General features: G+C 51.7%; 1 protein-coding gene across 3 annotated transcripts in view; it reads right to left on the minus strand.

Annotated features, from left to right (window-relative positions):
- Positions 1-1,800: 1,800 nt before the first annotated feature.
- MBP (myelin basic protein) overlaps positions 1,801-16,518 on the minus strand; it is a 24,878-nt gene continuing 10,160 nt past the window's right edge. For 2 of the 3 annotated variants that reach the window (XM_006874541.1, XM_006874540.1), the window contains 4 exons: positions 7,783-7,881; positions 7,431-7,466; positions 3,853-3,969; positions 1,801-1,839 (listed from right to left, as the gene is read on the minus strand). In XM_006874541.1, the coding sequence (XP_006874603.1) occupies positions 1,801-1,839; positions 3,853-3,969; positions 7,431-7,466; positions 7,783-7,881 (291 nt within the window). Of the gene's footprint in view, positions 1,840-3,852; positions 3,970-7,071; positions 7,105-7,430; positions 7,467-7,782; positions 7,882-16,518 lie in introns of all 3 variants that reach the window. The other variant, XM_006874539.1, reaches the window with a different exon arrangement.

A 16,518-nucleotide genomic window follows, 5' to 3' on the forward strand; every position in this document is an offset into this window, starting at 1 on the left:
TGATGACTAAAATAAGGTGACTATTTTCTAAAATTGTTGATGTGCCTCTTTCTAGAATAGTGTTGTCGATGTGGCCTGCCACTGAGAGCACAATGTAACAAGGTGCTCAGCCGAACACCCATGTGCCAACACCAGGGGGCAGAGATGGAATGAAAAAAGCCATGGAATTTTCCAACTTTCTGAAACCGCATCATATACTTTGTTGTGGCTTTCCATCTAGCCAGTTCCTATTCATAGCGACCCTGTATAGGGTTTCCGAGGAGCAGCTGTGGGTTTGAACCGCCAGCCTTGCAGTTCTCAGTCCAGTGAGAAGATGGTTTAAAGGTCCATCCCTTCCCTACTCACTGAGGAAATCCGCACCCTGACAATGACCTTGGATTCCCGTTTCACTGACTCTGATGACATTACGCTCCGGGCCTGTGACATAATATATGCCGCACAGACAGCTCTGGACGGCAAAAAGACACCCACTCAAGTCTCATTAAACGTTTATTGTTTTATTTCAATGTTTCAATATTCAAGAACGGTGTCCACTTGCCATGAAAACCAGTGTGTTGGGACGTGGCTGTGAATCGCAAACATGCGACCACCAGCCCAGCTTAAAGACGCTGAGAGCTTGTGTTTGACAGTCTCCAGGGTGGTTTCTGAAATTTAGTTCCCTTTTAGTTTCCCTTGTCATCATGGAGATGACCTATGAAAAGGCATGCTGTTAACCCTACACTAGGCACTCCGAGTTAGAATGGGTTAGAACAACGCTCTCTGAGGGACCTGCATGCCCGCGGGGGGGCGGGGCTCTTTGGGAGACCCATAGAAGACGCGCTCAACTCAAAAGTTTGGGGTCAGTATGTTAGCAGGTGCGATGGAAGGTCAGCTTGTGAGAACGCAGCGGGTCTAGGGCCGGCCCACTGCCAAGGTCAGTGGTTGGACAGGGCAGTAAGTGAGGGGAGGCTCTGGGGGGGTGGACCAGCTTCTCTTCTCTGAGGGTTAGTCAGACCATGTGCACCACAACTATACACACTCTGGCCCCTCGCGGCTTAAACGGGGGGGCCAGGCAAACGTTGCCAACTAGGAACCGAGCATCTCCACCGCAGACAACTCCTGCTCGGCGCTCCTTCGGACGCAGGGCTGGCCGATGGGCCCCAACGACACCACCGTCTCCCCCCCCCCTCCGCCCGCAGAGCCCGCTGCCCATCGGAGGCCGTCACCAGCCGGAGCTGGACATCCCCTTCCTCTCTCTGCCACGCTCGCTTTCCTCAGACAGGGTGTGGTGAGCGGGTCCAGCTCTCTCGCTGCACCACACGGAACTCTACCAGCCACCCGGGCCACCTTCACATACCAAAACTCCACTAGGAAGCTGCTCCCTGACTGCCCGATCCTGTTAAGGGGACCTAGTGTGGAGGGGATCAGAGCAGGCAGGAAAAGAAAACAAAAGCCAATGGGATCGGCAGTCCTCGCCACCCGCACAGGTCGGCTTCCTCTGTGGCCGTGTCCTTGATGGCGGCACCGGGAGCATGGGTCCCAGACCGCCGTCGGCACGAACACCAAGTCCAGGGGAGGGAGAGGGGGACGGGGACAGCGCGAGGCGCTGGGGAGACCGGCACGGGCATCTGGGCAGGGCGCAGTGGGGACTTGGGGCCATGCCCTGAGCTCAAGTCTCCAGTAGGATACGCAAGACGCAAGACGGGCTTTAGGGGACGTGAGCTCTAACTAGTGGCTTAGGCAGACGGATTACGGTTTAAGGCAGTTGTGTTAAGAAGCAGACGGCGCACAGGGTTCTGTAGTGGCCACGTTACAAGGGCTTCAGCGTCTCGTCATGGGTGATCCAGAACGGCTTCCTCCCTAGAGAAGGAAGAAAACCACAGTTAGGGGAGGGCCGGCCTGGTCCGCGCTGCTTCTCACTGCCACCGCCAGGGGGCGCGCTCAGTGGGTGTCGGTCCCCGGGATCCTGCAGCCGCTTTCCTGCTATCAGTACCTGCGGCCTGCCGTCCTGCCAGGGTCGGCTCACGGCCACCCCACGGGGGCCGACAGAACTGTGCCCACAGGGTTTTCAGTAGCTGGTTCTTCCCTAACAAGTCTGGGTGGACTCGTACTTTTCCAGCCCGGCGATGGGATTCGTTCAGTGGCCTGCACCTGTGTTTTCAGTGAGCACTTGCTTTGGCTGGAGAATCCAGGGGGTCCGAGGGAAACCGGAAAGGACGGTGTGGATTTTCCCTCCGGAGCCATGGTGGTGCGGATGGATACACTGGCTCCAGGGAGGAGACAGATGCGGCTCTCACGCCCACCACACCGAGACACTGGGGTTGATACAAACTTAGAGTTGGACCGATCGCAACAGCACACTTGAATATTTCAGAAACGACTTACCGTCTCTCCACCAGATGGAGACGGCACGCCAGTGCCCACTCGTGCAAAGCTAGTGTGGGCACTGACTCGCCAGAAGGCTGCACCAAGTGCCCTGTTTTCTACATTCTCGTCGGCACTCCACTCTTCAGTTGCTGGTTTTCTCCTCTGCTTCCCCAGGTGTGGATGCTGAATTGATGTCACCAGCGTGGCCCGATCACAGGACTGCTGATCAAGGGTCTAATTTCAATGCCCCCAACACTGGTCTTTGGCTCAGCTCTTCAAGGTTGATGTTACCACTCCTTGAATTTGCCGTGAATTGACACTTAGTCGAAGAGCAGCCCACGTTCTAATGTGTTTCAGACTGGACGGGCCTGGGTTCCCAGACACACGACTACGATCTACCATATTTGGTGGGTCTTCAGGGCCCATCTTTCCCGGATGCGGAATGGGCCCCCTCCCCCAACAGGGGGTTGTGCCACTTGGTGTTTCATGAACAATAATGTGAGCTGCTCTTTTCACTTGATCCCCACAAGGCTGTCTGTTCCGGCATGGTGTTGTGAGGGGCCCTGATGAACCACATGTACTTGTTTTGTGTGCGGTTCTCCAGTCTGGCGGATCCAGAAAGGGCACGTTTACTCCTGCCCCGTGGTTTTGTGGGTGTGCTCAGGATTCTTGCTCAGTGGCACATCAGGCTGGCAATGGCCACATTTTAAGGGAATCATGAGTTGCCCTGGGGTTCATTCCGGGTTTGAGGCCCATGAGGAGGACGGGGAGTCTCATCCACGTTGGCTATGTCAGTATCATGTAGTCACAGCTGGTGTGGCCTGGCCTGCTGCCCTGAGTGTGCAGCTGGACGTTCGCGTCCTGCAGACCTGTGCCAACAGCTCCCTGACCTCCAACAAAACCAAGTTCTAAGGGAGCCTCAACTCAGTCATCACAAATGTGAAGCCATCCACTTCCATAAGCACCTTCCAACTGGCTTAGCAGCCCGCAGCACCTCACAGGGTGATGGGCAGGAAACTTGGTCAGTAGCCGATGCTCACTGACTTCCTGGTCTGACCATCATTCCACAAGCATGTGGAAGGCAGCCTCGGGCATGTCTGCGTTTGGATCACCCCCGGGACCTTGCAGCTCGAGGACGCTGCTGTACTACGGCTCTGCTTGCATGTCCACTGCACGCTCCGGAAGTTCAGCCAAGGCCCACCCTCCCGCCTTCAGTGTCTAGGGCAGGGCTGTTGAAGGTTGTGAGGATCTGAGACCTTCTGGGCATGGTGGCCACTGTCTTTCTTGGCCACCCTCACTGTCCACCTCCTGCCTCTGAGAACCCACTGGGCCTACTGGGTCCCCACAGTGTTTGCCCAATGTCCCTGCTCAGTGAGACCCCCTGTCCATTCTCCCAGGCCATGAGTGGGTGGCAGGCTCGTGTCCCTGCCCTCTGCCTTGGTACCCTCCTTTCTCATCCTCCAACACTGCAAAATGTGGGCACCCTCTGAGAACAGATTACATTACCAGCTTGAAGAATTTGGACAGCGTGCTCTGGGTGTCGTGGGCGCCCTTGAACCCCTTGTGCGCTGAGGTGGATGCTCGGCCTCCATAGCCAAATCCCGGCTTCTGCCCCTCGGCTCCCTGCAAGCAAGGCACACTGCTCAGTGGCCCCGCGGCGATCCAGGCCCCTGGGACCAAGGCCACAGCAAAGGGCCAGCACCCCAGTGCTCTGTGGGGCTCAGGTCCTGTCACTGTCCATATGTCCACTGGCATTGGGTCCAAATGCATTTATTTTAAAGACAGCTGCTTACCTTCTTCAGACCCTGGGTTTTCCAGAGATGAGCAATTTGCCAAGCAAAGCCAGAGGCTTTCCACCTGAATGTTAGTGTACATTACAGGTGGTCTCTCCACAGGTGCATGGCAATCCCTAGGGGAGGAGTGGGGGTCTGCACTGAGAGAACACCCAGGTGGCTCTCTAGCCACCCTCAGGAGATCTGGAAGAGCTAACTAAGTCTTTGGACTCTGGGAAGGCTGTTCTTTGAACCATCGTGAAGCTCATCCCTCATCTGAATAAAAACAAAGCCCCGTACACTGTCCCAGGAGCTGGGCTCAGCCACGTGAGGGGAGGGAGAGGGCACCATGGACTAGAGGCTAACCTCGTCCACTCAGTCGAACACACCCTGAGTCTAGGGCCGCCAAATGTGGACCAGACGTGAAAGGCAACCCGTTAACGGGCTTGCTGCCAGGTCCACCGGACATGGGGCCGTCTGTCCAGACTAGCCCACCATACACACCACCTCTGGAGTTGCCTTGTTCTGCCTGCACTGCACTGACATAGACCACAAGAGACCAGACACCTCTTAGTGTGCCAATTCAGTTTCCAGGATGTTATCAAAGCAAGGAGTCAGGGCAACTGGACAAAGGGTTTAAGCACCAGATGCTAGTGTGAGGCCAGCCACCGTCCATCTCACAAGGTCCCCGGTCACACTCGACTCCTGCTGTGCCAAACAGACAAGGTGGATGTTAGGTAGAAAGTCACTCCTTCCCCCCAACGCATGTCCTCTGCCTGGCTTTCTGGCCTTCCTCTCTGTTTTCCAGTGCTTTCCAGAACTAAATTCAGGGACTGAATCGCAGGTTAGTCATCCTCTCAACGTTTCCTCCTTTTGCGATTCCAAATAGCATTTTTTCTTTGGACAACCTAGATGGCACCAGGAAGCAGATAACATGGGTTAGAAGAAGGAAGTGCAGAGTCTCAGAACCCCAGGGAGAAGACAGGCAAGTGGTTCTGCAAGAGACACGGAAGAAAAGGATTTTACTTCAGGGAAAAAGAGAAAGTGCACAAACATTAGTTGGACCAATAATGGAGACAGGTACAGAGGGATCCAAACAGCTTGTTAGCTGGTGGGTTGGTGTGGTCTAGACATGATTGGAAGAAAAATGGTCATTTCTCCCCGCTGTCACCCCCACTTCAGTGAGGAGTTTGGATAACACCCAGAGAGACTCCACTCCTAGACTGTCAGAGGCAGAGAAAGCTGTCACTAAAATAAAGTTTGGGGGTCAAATGGGTTTCATTCTTCAGCATCATCTTGTCTCCTGATGGCACAGAAAGCTAAGAGTTAATTGGCCATGAGACCGAGTAAATCTCTGACAATAGTGACATCCTTTTGCAAATGTGTTAGGACAGAAAAAGCAGGCATACTACTATATTCTCATAGATAAAATGTTCTAGTAATTTCTTAGTTCATAATGTAATGCATTGTACCCACTCCTCACTTAACGACATGGTTAGGTTCCAAAGACCAGCATTCTGTGAAATCAGATCACAAAATGCAAGATGGCTGTGTCATTACGTAACTGCCCAATGTCATCCGGGAGTAACTGCCAGGCTTGACAAGCCGACATATTCCCATCACAGCCAGCGGTACTCTCACCTCACACCTGGCACACGTTACTGCCAGCTGTAAGCCGTTAATGCACAGAATAGCTGGGTAGTAGATTTTTGACACTTGTCATAAATGCACAATGTTGGATAACGAGATAATCGATAAGTGAGGAGTAGGTGTAATATGTTGGCGTAACTCAGGAGTGTTATGGAATCTTCCTCCACCTTTCCTCTCAAGACCTTCCTGCTCCCTTTTCTTTCTGTTTTTTCTCTTTCATTTAATGTCCACTCATTCTTTGACACCAGGCTGATTGACTGGGTACCAGGTGTACCTAGGTTCTGTGTGAGAGAATGAGGATGTTGTTCCTAATGCACACTCAGTTCCTAGCCTCTTGGAGATTATAACCAGTGGGCATCAAGTTGACTTGGACCCATGGCAACCCCATGTACTTCAGAGGAGAACCAGACTTTGTAGGGGTCTCAGTGGCAGTGATTCTTTGGAAGCAGATCTCTAAGGCTTTCTTCTGCATCACTGCTGGGTAGACACGAACCTCCAACATGTTAGTTAGCACCATTTAGGGTAAACCTTGGAGTTTACAAGTTGTTGATTAATCTTCCATTTCATTTTAAAAATGAAAATTCTTATAAAGTAAGAACCTTACCTACTGGCTGGCTGTCACTGAAGTCTAAATGTTTGGTTGGGATATACTAGGAGGACTTTGAGTCTAATTCAGACCCCACATTCCATGAGGGTCTAGAAAGAGAAAAAAATTCCTCACTTAAAATCTCTATTGAACTTCACTCTCAGCATTAAAAGCTTACGATTCCTAAAGAGGTCTTCCCAATGCTGGATTTCTCAGCTTTAATTATTGCTGATACAGCCAGCACCCACAGATTTGCATGAATGAGGCCATTACACAGGAACAACTGAATTTAGCATCTCTTTCTTTTCACCAGTGGAGCTAGTTTCCTCTAGAAACTTCCAAGCTTGAGAAAGGTGATTTAAGTGGACCGGTCGGCCACAGCGCCACATCCAAATCTCAGCAAGTACTGTTCTCATCTGCTGGACAGAGGGAGACAATGAGAAACCTTCTCTAACAGGGTGCTTGTCCTTCTGAGGGAGGGGAGCCAGGTCTTCCAGAAATCCTTGAGGAAAAGTACCACCTGGTCTGACAGAGCTGGGTCCCTGCTGCTGAGGAGGACCTCGGCAGGCTGGATCCCATCCCCTCCAGAATCGAACCGTCCTTACAGAGAGAAAGGTGGGGGCCGCTAAGCAAGGGGAACAGATCAGAGCATCTGAGTGGAGGGCTGCGGAGCCAGGAAGGATGGGAAAGCGGAGTGAGGAGGTGGTCGTCACCTACCCAGCTAAATCGGCTGAGGGATAATCCTCTTCCCTGTGTGAGGGAGAGAAAGAGAGGAAGACACAGTGATGAGTGCAGGACAAAGGCCTTGGGCTGAACAAGCAACAGAACACAACAGTCTGGGGTCTGAGCACAATGACCCTGCCTCAGGAGGCCACCTGGAGCCCATAGTTCAGGGTTCCCGGGGAACACAGCTGGGTCATTTAGCACTGCAGCACAAGTTGAAGTGGACAGTCCCCGTCTACTTGAGACCCACGTGGCAGAACATTCTGGGTTAATTCAGGTAGGTGGGAGTCCACCTCTTTGGTGTGTTCAGGGACTTTGGGGAAGATTTGTAAATAAATATCCAGAGTCCTTACCTTTCCTTGTGAGGGAGGCGGTGTGCGGGGTGTCACCTGGAACGACAGATGGGGAGTGGACAGTAATGGTCTCCTCGCGAGTCTCAAGGGCACCTGCCACTTCCTGACTAGTCAGGGTTTTCTGAGTGTCTCTATCTCTCAGGTATAGGAACCACCGTCTCTGAAGCTGTCTACCTCTCAGGTATAAGGGTCACCGTGTCTGAAGGTGTGTATCTCTCAGGTGTAAGAAACACCATCTCTGAAGGGGTCTATCTCTCAGGTATAGGAACCACAGTCTCTGAAGGTATTAGGACCCCATGCCCCATGCATAGTTTCTATTTTCCCTGCAGCCCATTCAGAAGAGAATACTTACAATGTTCTTGAAAAAGTGGACTACGGGGTTCTCATCGTGGGGCCGGGACTTCTGGGGCAAGGAGCCGTAGTGGCCGGTCCTGGCAGCGTGGTGTGTGTCCTGAAAGACAGAGTTGTGCCCGGCTAGAGCCTCTCTACACCTCTTCTCCTCTGGAAGAGGGGCTCAGCCAGGAGCTGGTGGCCAGGCAGCCCTCTTTTGTCTCTGGTATGTCACTGACTGCCACCTGCCCAGTGGGTTTCCCAGCAGTAACCCAGGCCCAGCTCTCCTGGGGAGGGGGTGCATGGTGAGAAAGACAGCAGAGGCACCCAGCTTCCGGCCTGAGGGGAGACGGCACTCAGAAGCAATAGGAGAAGCCACCATGTGTCAGGAGACAAGCTTATGGCCGGCCCTGGCCAGTGTCCATGTCTCTGAGTCAGTGTCTTACGGACCATGTGAGTAGGGAGTCAGTGGAGACTGCTGGGAGTGGACGGCCCGGCTGGCTCTAGGTCAGTAAATATTGCCCCCGGCTCCTACTGACCCCACACACAAGAGAAATTAACGCTGCCTGGTCCTGTCCCAGCCTCCATTGGGTCAGACCCAATGTGCCGCTCTGGCCCGTCGGGTATTCCGAAGTCGAGTGCCAGACATTTCTCCTTAGTCAAGTTCAGTCTGGAAGACATGACATGCAGGCCTCCACATTCAGACAGGTGACTGCCCATGAGGTGCACTGGCCGGGCACACAGGCCTGAGCCACACCTCTGTCCTCACACACTGCCACCACATGGTGACCACCCACACGGAGGAAAAAGAGCCAACTCTGGAGGAAGAGAGGGTAGGTTTGCGTGTCACCGCACAGGCCCTGGAGCAGTGTGACCCAGTAAAGGACAGCATGGTGTGAAACCGCTGCCACAGGAACCCGCCCACACGGCCCTTAGCACCATTAGCATTGAGCCTGAGGGCAGGCAGGTACCTCGAGGCCTCCTGTGTGGACAGGGAGTCAGGAAACGGGTCAGGGCTGCACACAGGGTGCTCCCAGGACCCAGCTCCTCCTTCATGAGGAAGTGCTCCCCCTGCACACAGGGTGCTCCCAGGATCTAGCGTTTCCTTTAGGAGAGAGTGCTCCCCTCAGCTCTGTCAGGTGTGTTCACAGGCTCACCTGCAGGCTCGGGCCCGATTATGGTAACCCAGACAGGCTGTTGTAAGGGTCACAGGTCCAGAGCTTGTGATCTTCCCATGGAGTCCCAGCCCCCATTCCAGAGTATTTATGGTCACCCCAGTGTGGCTTTGCATGCATCAAAGCATGAGACTGTTCCCCAGTCAAAGAACGAGTGGAGAGTGAGGAATGAAAAAAACACAATGAACTTCCATCAGGAACGGCTTTAGGTGTCTGCTTATGTCTGGGCGCACACAGATGGTTACATGCTGAGTTAGAGGGTTGAGTGCACTCCTGAAAAATCATCCAGGGACAACTGTGGAGCCCAGTTTTGCTGTGACAGACGTGGGTCGCCCTGAGTGGGACCTTATTAGTGGTGGGGGTTGTCTACGAGACAGGCCCGTTCAGGTGACCCCTCTAGACTGTCCCAGACCACTGACACACTAGAAAGTTCGCCCTTCCCTGGATTTCCAGTCACAGAATGTCCTTCATCTGTCAACCACAGTTGGTGTTGGGGGCCACGGAGTCAGGTCTGACCCTCTGTGTGTCCAACAGCACAGAACACCACCTGGCCTGGGCCATCCATGGTTCCAGCCATTGTGTCAGGCCATCACGTTGAGGACCCGCCTCTGTTTTACCAAGAGAGTCATTTATGCTGTAATTAAACTAGAAAGGAAGGCTTTACGGAAGTGGGTGCTCAGTTGTACATGGACCCCTCCACGTACCAAGCCCTCCTGGGGCCATGTGGCGGCTTCCCTGGGTCATGTTACAGACACGCTGCTGATACCATCCACACGACCCGCTCTGAGTGAACACAGGAAAACCACTCATTCTGGTGGCCTTTTTATAATAATTTGCCTCTCCTAGGGCACACTGGACGAGTTCTGGTGGGGCACTGTAGGGTAAACACTGGACTGGTCTATGAGTCCAACCCACCAGCCGCTTCTCAGAAACCCTATACAGGGTCATCTACTTGATGCCACTTAACAGTAAAAACAAGGGCACCGCTGAAGAAGGGGTTGGCTGTATTTTAGCTGTCAGAGTCAGGAAGACATCCACGAAGAAGGCGGTGGCATGTCTGTGGCTCTTGGCACATGTTTGTTGCATTGGCTTCTGAGTGCATACCCTAACACAGAAGCGGGTTTAACAAACAGTACAGACAGCACTATTAGAGCCTCGCAGCATTTTGGCTCTGCCGTGTTTAGGAGCGACTGACCAGGGCATTGGTTTGGACTTTGGGGCTGTACATGATCTCTTGTGCAGAGACTTTTGTGTTATACTGTAGCTATAGATGGACTTGTGGTTGTAATTGTCATGGTCTATCATACAAGTCATTCAATCAGTCATATTTCCATACTGACAAAGAACATTTCAAACACCAAAGCTAAGAACAGTACCATTAATAATAGTACCAAATAAAGAAAACATTAAGTATGTTGTTGTTGTTTAGTGCCACCGTTCCAACTCATAGTGATGCTGTATAGGGGTTTCTGAGGAGAGGAGGCTAATGAGTTTGAACCTGTGACTTCCTGGTTCAAACCAACCTTGTGGTTGAGTGCTTAGCCTACAGTGTCACACCAGGACTCCTAAAACACATTAGGTATGCATCTAGCAAACTATGTGCAGAAACTTTACCCTAAAAATGACAAAATGTGGATAAAAGAAACCAGGGAAGACGTAAGCAAATGAAGACACACCGTGCTCATGCATTGGAAGACTCAACATAGTACAGATGTCAGTGCCTCCCAAGTTGGTCCACAGATTGAGGACAATTCCAGTCAAAATCCCAGTGAGAGTGTGGGCAGGGTCAGACACACAGACCCTACAATGTACATGAAAATGCAAAGCAGTCAGAGGAACCAAGCGGTTCTGGAAGAGGGAGAATAAAGTTGGAGGACTCACACGCCTGGACTTTAAGACTTACTGTAAAGCTACAGTAATACAACCAGTGTGCTATGGTGATGAGACAGACGCGGTGTACAGAGCAGAGGGGAGCCCAGAAATCGACCCTTGGCGTCGGCACTAAGGCATATTGACAGAGAAAGGACTGTCTTCTCACCAAGTGGACACAAAAACGCCCAAATCACAAATGAAAGTTAATTTGACCGAAATGAATTCAGAATGGGCCATAGCTCTCTGCCTACAATGTGGAAGGATGAGACTTCTAGAAGAAAATGGAAAACCCTTTATGACCTGGAGAGACCACGAGTTCTGAGACACAACACCAAAACACCATCCATAAAAACAAAGAAAAAACTGAAAAGTTGGACCGCATCAACATTTACAATGTTTGCCCCACAAAAGTCTCTGTTAAGAGAAGCAAACACAAGCTACAGACTGGGAGAAACCATTTCCACGTGACGCATCCATCAAAGGACCCGAAAACAGAATAGTTACAGGCTCTCAAAACTCAACTCGTAAGAAACGGAACCAAAATGCAAACGCATTGCTATGGAGGTCATCCCGACTCACAGTGAGCCTGTAGGACCAAGCAGAGCTGCCTCGTAGAGTTTCCAAGGCTGAAAACCCTTCTGAAAGCAGATCGCCACTTCTGTCCTGTGGGGTCAAACTGCCAGTCTTTGAGTTAGCACCTGACCACTGTAACCACCGTGCCACCAAGAAAAAACATTTAAACAGGTACTTTTCAAAGAGGACGAATGCAAGGCAAATAAAAACACAAGAAGATGCTCAACCTCAGAGAAAAGCAAATCCAAACCAGATTGAGATATGACTCCATATTCATTGAAGTGGCTAAAGAAAAAATACTGACACTACCAAGTGTTGACAAGGATATGGGATGCTGAAACATTCAGACGTTGCTGACGGAAATGCAAAATTGTACTGCCATCCTGAAACACATTTTAAAAATTTTACCAAGTTAACCACACACTTACCATGATGTTGTTGTTAAGTGCTGTTGAGTCAGTTTCGACTCATACTGACCCTGTATAGGTTTTCTGAGGAGTGGCTGGTGGGTTTGAAATGCCAACTTCACAGTTAGCAGTCTCATGCTTACCAGAGGACCCAGAAATTCCACTTTCTGCTTTGGAAGATAAAAAAGTATATAATTTTGCAGGTGATATTTATAATGAGTATGGATCACTGATATTTTGAGGAAAAAGTACTTGAAATATGAAAAAAAAAAAACCCACTTGAGTTCATACAAAACTTGTACATGAATGTGCACAACAATCTCTTTCCTAATCACTAAAAACTACAAACAACCCAAATGTTCTTCAACAGGTGACTGGATACACAGATCTACCCAGTAACCAAGGCCGCAGCCCGAGCATCTCACGTTCCTCTTTCTTGGAAACACTGAATTCTAGTGGGCGGCCAGCTTGATGGTTACCAGCGGCTAGGGATGGGGTGTGTGGGGGATGAAGGGATATCAGTGGGGAGATTTTGGGGTGATGTGTTTTTACTTGGGTGGCGTGAAACGGATTTCTCCGTTTTAAAATCCATGAAACTGAATACCCGAAGTGTCCATTTTACCGTGTATTAGTTTATAAAACGATCTAAAGACCCTTAAATACGGCCTGGCATTACGTAACAAAGTGAAGGGCCAGCAAAAGAGGCAGCAACACGGGCTGGCGCATTCCGCTGTGCACGCACGGGGTCACGGCTTGAGGGCACCCAACCACAGCCACATTCTGTAGCCAGGAGTGACTGCATGGAAATGTGCTCTATGGCTTAAGTTCCCTAACCTGAGGTGTCCTCCCTCGGAATACACTTCACGTCCCCACTTAGTTTGGAACAATGTGGAGTCCCCTGGTGGAGGAACATCACTGCGTCTTTTCAGTGAGAAGACTACTCTATCCTTTTGGAGGCCCCTAGCTACCCCGATTTCTAAGGTATCCCCCAGAGGCTCGGGCACTGTGACCCGCACGGGGGAGCTCTGGTTTGCCAAAGGGACAGCGGAACAGTGAAGCGGTGGCTCGTGGGCCGTGCAGCCGGAAGGCCAGCCTGGTCCAACTGGCAGGGTACACACGCCCTGGAGCGAGTCCCTTCGTGGGCCGGCCTTCCCAGACTGACGCGCTAGCTTTACTAAGCAGCCAGGTGGGGGATGAAAGTGCCCAGGGGGTTCCAGGCGTACCCGGGAGGGGTGGGGGCGGATACAGCACAGACCACCACCAGCAGTGAAGGTCACAGCCCAGATGGTCTCCAGGGCGCCAAGTGCGAAGCAGCAGGGTGAGAAAGTGTGAACTGCGACCTACCCGGGCGCAGACACGAGTGACCATGTGCTGTGGGCAAATGCAGGACAGATGGCGGCGCTCAGGATGAGCAGCCGGGCACAGCATCTTTGGTTGTCATGGCGACGGTGCCCTCCCTGCCTCTCTCTCTCCCACCACCTGGCAGATTGCCTTGTGATGTTGTGGAGACCACCTTTTCGGAACGGTCAGTCTCTCTTCCTAGGACACACCACGTGCAGGAGGAGGAGAAGAGGCAGTGAGAGTTGAGGCTGGTTGGAGGTCATGGAGCCCCCACCTCCCATGGGCTAGAGGGTGAGTAGGACACTGGTATCTAAGACACAAATACTCATGTATTTGGAATCCTGGTGTGGTGCTGCGTGATAAAGCATTGGACTGCAAGGTTGCTGGTTCAGATCCACCAGTTGCTCCTCAAGAGACCGTAGATAGAACTGACTTGACAACAGCAATTAGGGAAAATCAAAATGTGAGTAGGAAAAAAGTTCTTATTTTAAAAAATTGAAAAGTTCCCATTGGTTTTAAACAAATACCAGATAAATAGAAGGGCCTATACAAGTTCCACTATGTCGGTCTTTATCTTACATTGGAGGATCTCTGTCTTAGATGTGGTTTGCTGCGGGAACAATGGAGAAATACATGCTTTTCAAGGGGTTCAGATTACACATTGCTTTGTTCACCTGACGTATTTTTCTCCACAAATGCACACATTTTCTTAAATTTAAAGAGTAATTTCTAACCATTTAAACAAAGCAGAAGGAAGAGCTGAGTAAAGGCTGGTTATTTTGATCCTTTTAAAAACCATTTTCCCATGAGCCTGTTGTCAAGTTTATCATGTGATTAATTTTCCCTCCGCTGCCATGTTTCCACCAGCAGTAGGCGCCCTTGCACACGGTTCCAGGCCACTATCCTGTTTTCTCAGCTCACAGGGTGGCGTTGGAATGGTCAGTGGTCCAGTAGAGGGAGTCCTTGGACACGCGAGCAGACACAGCTGACTGTCAAGGACATTACTGGGTTAAAGACAGTTCCTTGAGGGCACAGGCTTTATGAAGAGGATGCAAGGTTGTCTGGACCCTCATTTGCATCTGGATTTGACTGGAGCACCTGCTGTTGAAACAGGCTGCCGGTACGAGGGGGCTTCACAAGCTTACGGGGAAATTCCATCATCTTCTCAATCCTTTTCCCAACAGACTTTGTGACTTCCCTCGTGGAGTTGCCGGATGCAGCACTACCACAGCCTTCAACTGGTCAGAAACGCGCCATCTGGGAGCAAACCGAGGCTGCCTGGCCCAATGTCCAGATGTGGAGATGGAGGCCCACTGGCCCAGCCTTCTAGCCTCAGTCCAGACCTGGAGAAACTTGGCGCCAGCGTGGACAAGGCAGGCCAGAGTGGACTTCTGAAGCCCTGTGGCGTTTTCTGTACGCACTTTGTCGATTCCCTGATGCTCGAGACTGTGGAGCAGAAACGGGGAGCATCTACCGATGGAGCCAGTGCAGTGGCTCAGCTGGAGCTCAGGGGTCAGCAAGCTGTCAGCGCCATGCCACACGGGAAGATGATGGTCACTGGGTAACGCTACCCAGGGATGCCTGACTGGATGGCACTTAACAACAAGTGTTAGAGGAGCCGCGTTTTCATGGTTCCGCCCACGGTGCCAGGCCTGGTCAGTGCCCGGGTCAGAGGAAGAACTGACCTTACAGCAGGCGCTCAACCTTCCTATTTTGTTCAGTTGACTAAAACCAACCACACACACTTGTATCTTCTGACACTTAACACCTTTAGTTTACAGACCGAGTGCCACATACTTGTCATCTGTCCCCAAAGGAGCTCAGATGACATTTGCATTTTGTGCCCCACCCTGCATTTTCAGGACGCACTGACAGTGGAGCTAAGAACTTTGTGGTTGTGGGTGTGTCACTGCCTTACTGAATTGCCAAGGATGAGAGAAACGCCTGGTAAGATTGGGGATAAGCGCTTTTTTTCCCCTTCTGGGATTGGCAAGAAAACATCCCGTGAGAGGCCGGACTCATCAGAACCACCTTGTTCTTCCTGGTTACTCAAGTGTTCCACCTTTGACAGGGTGCAGCTGCGAGACTTAGTGGAAAATATGTGCGTTTCCTGCTCTGACAGGTTCTAGCCTCCTCGGGTCCTGACTTGCACAGGTGGACTGTAGTATTCTTGATCCATTCTGTTTCCCCAGTGGTCACTGAGTTGACTCCACTCATGGCGACCCCATGTGTGTGTCAGAGTAGAACTGTGCTCCACAGGGCACACAGCCAGGCCTTCCTTCTGGGTGGGCCTGAACCTCCAACCTTCTGGTCCGCAGCCAAGCTTATGCCACACAGGGACTCCTTATCCAAGACAGTGTTGCTAAGAGCTCTGTGACCCAGTTCACTAGAGATGGGCTCAGGTTCTCCAGTTTGAACAATCCTTCCCACTTCCCGAAAGCTTGTGGGAATGAGTAGGATCCTCACTTCACATAGGGGGCCATGGTGTGCACAGCACCTCCGTTCTGCCCAGTGGCTCTCCTACCTTAGTGCAGGTGGGAGAGACAGACAGGTAGACAGCGGGCCCGTCTGTCTGTCAGCCCGTCCTCCCGGTCTGTAAATCACTTGCAGGGAAGATGGGCGCCAGACTTTTCCAAGTAGAACGTGTGTGCAAGTGAGTGTGGTTGGCGACAGAGAGCACGTGTCTGGCCGTAGTCCGGTCCTGAGACAGCAGTTTGAGCTCAGAGCTGTGATTCCAGCTCCCCGGTCCACTCTGTCCTCTCTCACTGCCTGCTGGTTATCAGAAGAAACAATGAAACTGTTCTAGTACAACAGCTTCTACGATCCTCTGGGGAGCGGGCTGGGTTCTTCCCCCACAAGGTCGTGTCCGCTTAGAGTTTGCAATCTGGAGAGAACACTGTTTTGTCTCCATGATGTTTGCTGTTTTTGTCCTTTGCAGAGCCAGAGCCAACAACAAGTTTGTTCCGAGTTACTGACTGCAACGAAATTAATTGAAGCCAGCCGGCTTTTCGCCATTCTGGTTTTGATCGTGGTGGGGGCATGGAGTGATCAGGCAGCCTCATCTCCAAGGAGATGAAAAGGCAGGAGGGTCGTTGGGGTCTGGGCAGACCAGAAACACTGGGCTCAGGATTCCAGACGAGGCATCAAGAAGACAGACTGTGGAAGTGAGCTTCTCTCTCCCAAAGCAGAACAAGGACTACATTGGCCCACACCACAAGGGCCCAGGAGGCCCCTCAGTCACTGAACACTGGACCTGGGGAGCAAGTCCAGCCAGTTTCCACTGATGACCACCGCGGAGGGCGGTCCACACTGACCACCGACTTGGAACATGGCCCCGAAGACACACTCGTCCTAAGAAATGACAACTGATGACTGCCTTCCCCCCCCCAA

Source organism: Chrysochloris asiatica, unplaced genomic scaffold (genome assembly GCF_000296735.1).
Source record: "Chrysochloris asiatica unplaced genomic scaffold, ChrAsi1.0 scaffold00283, whole genome shotgun sequence".
NCBI lineage: Eukaryota > Metazoa > Chordata > Mammalia > Afrosoricida > Chrysochloridae > Chrysochloris > Chrysochloris asiatica.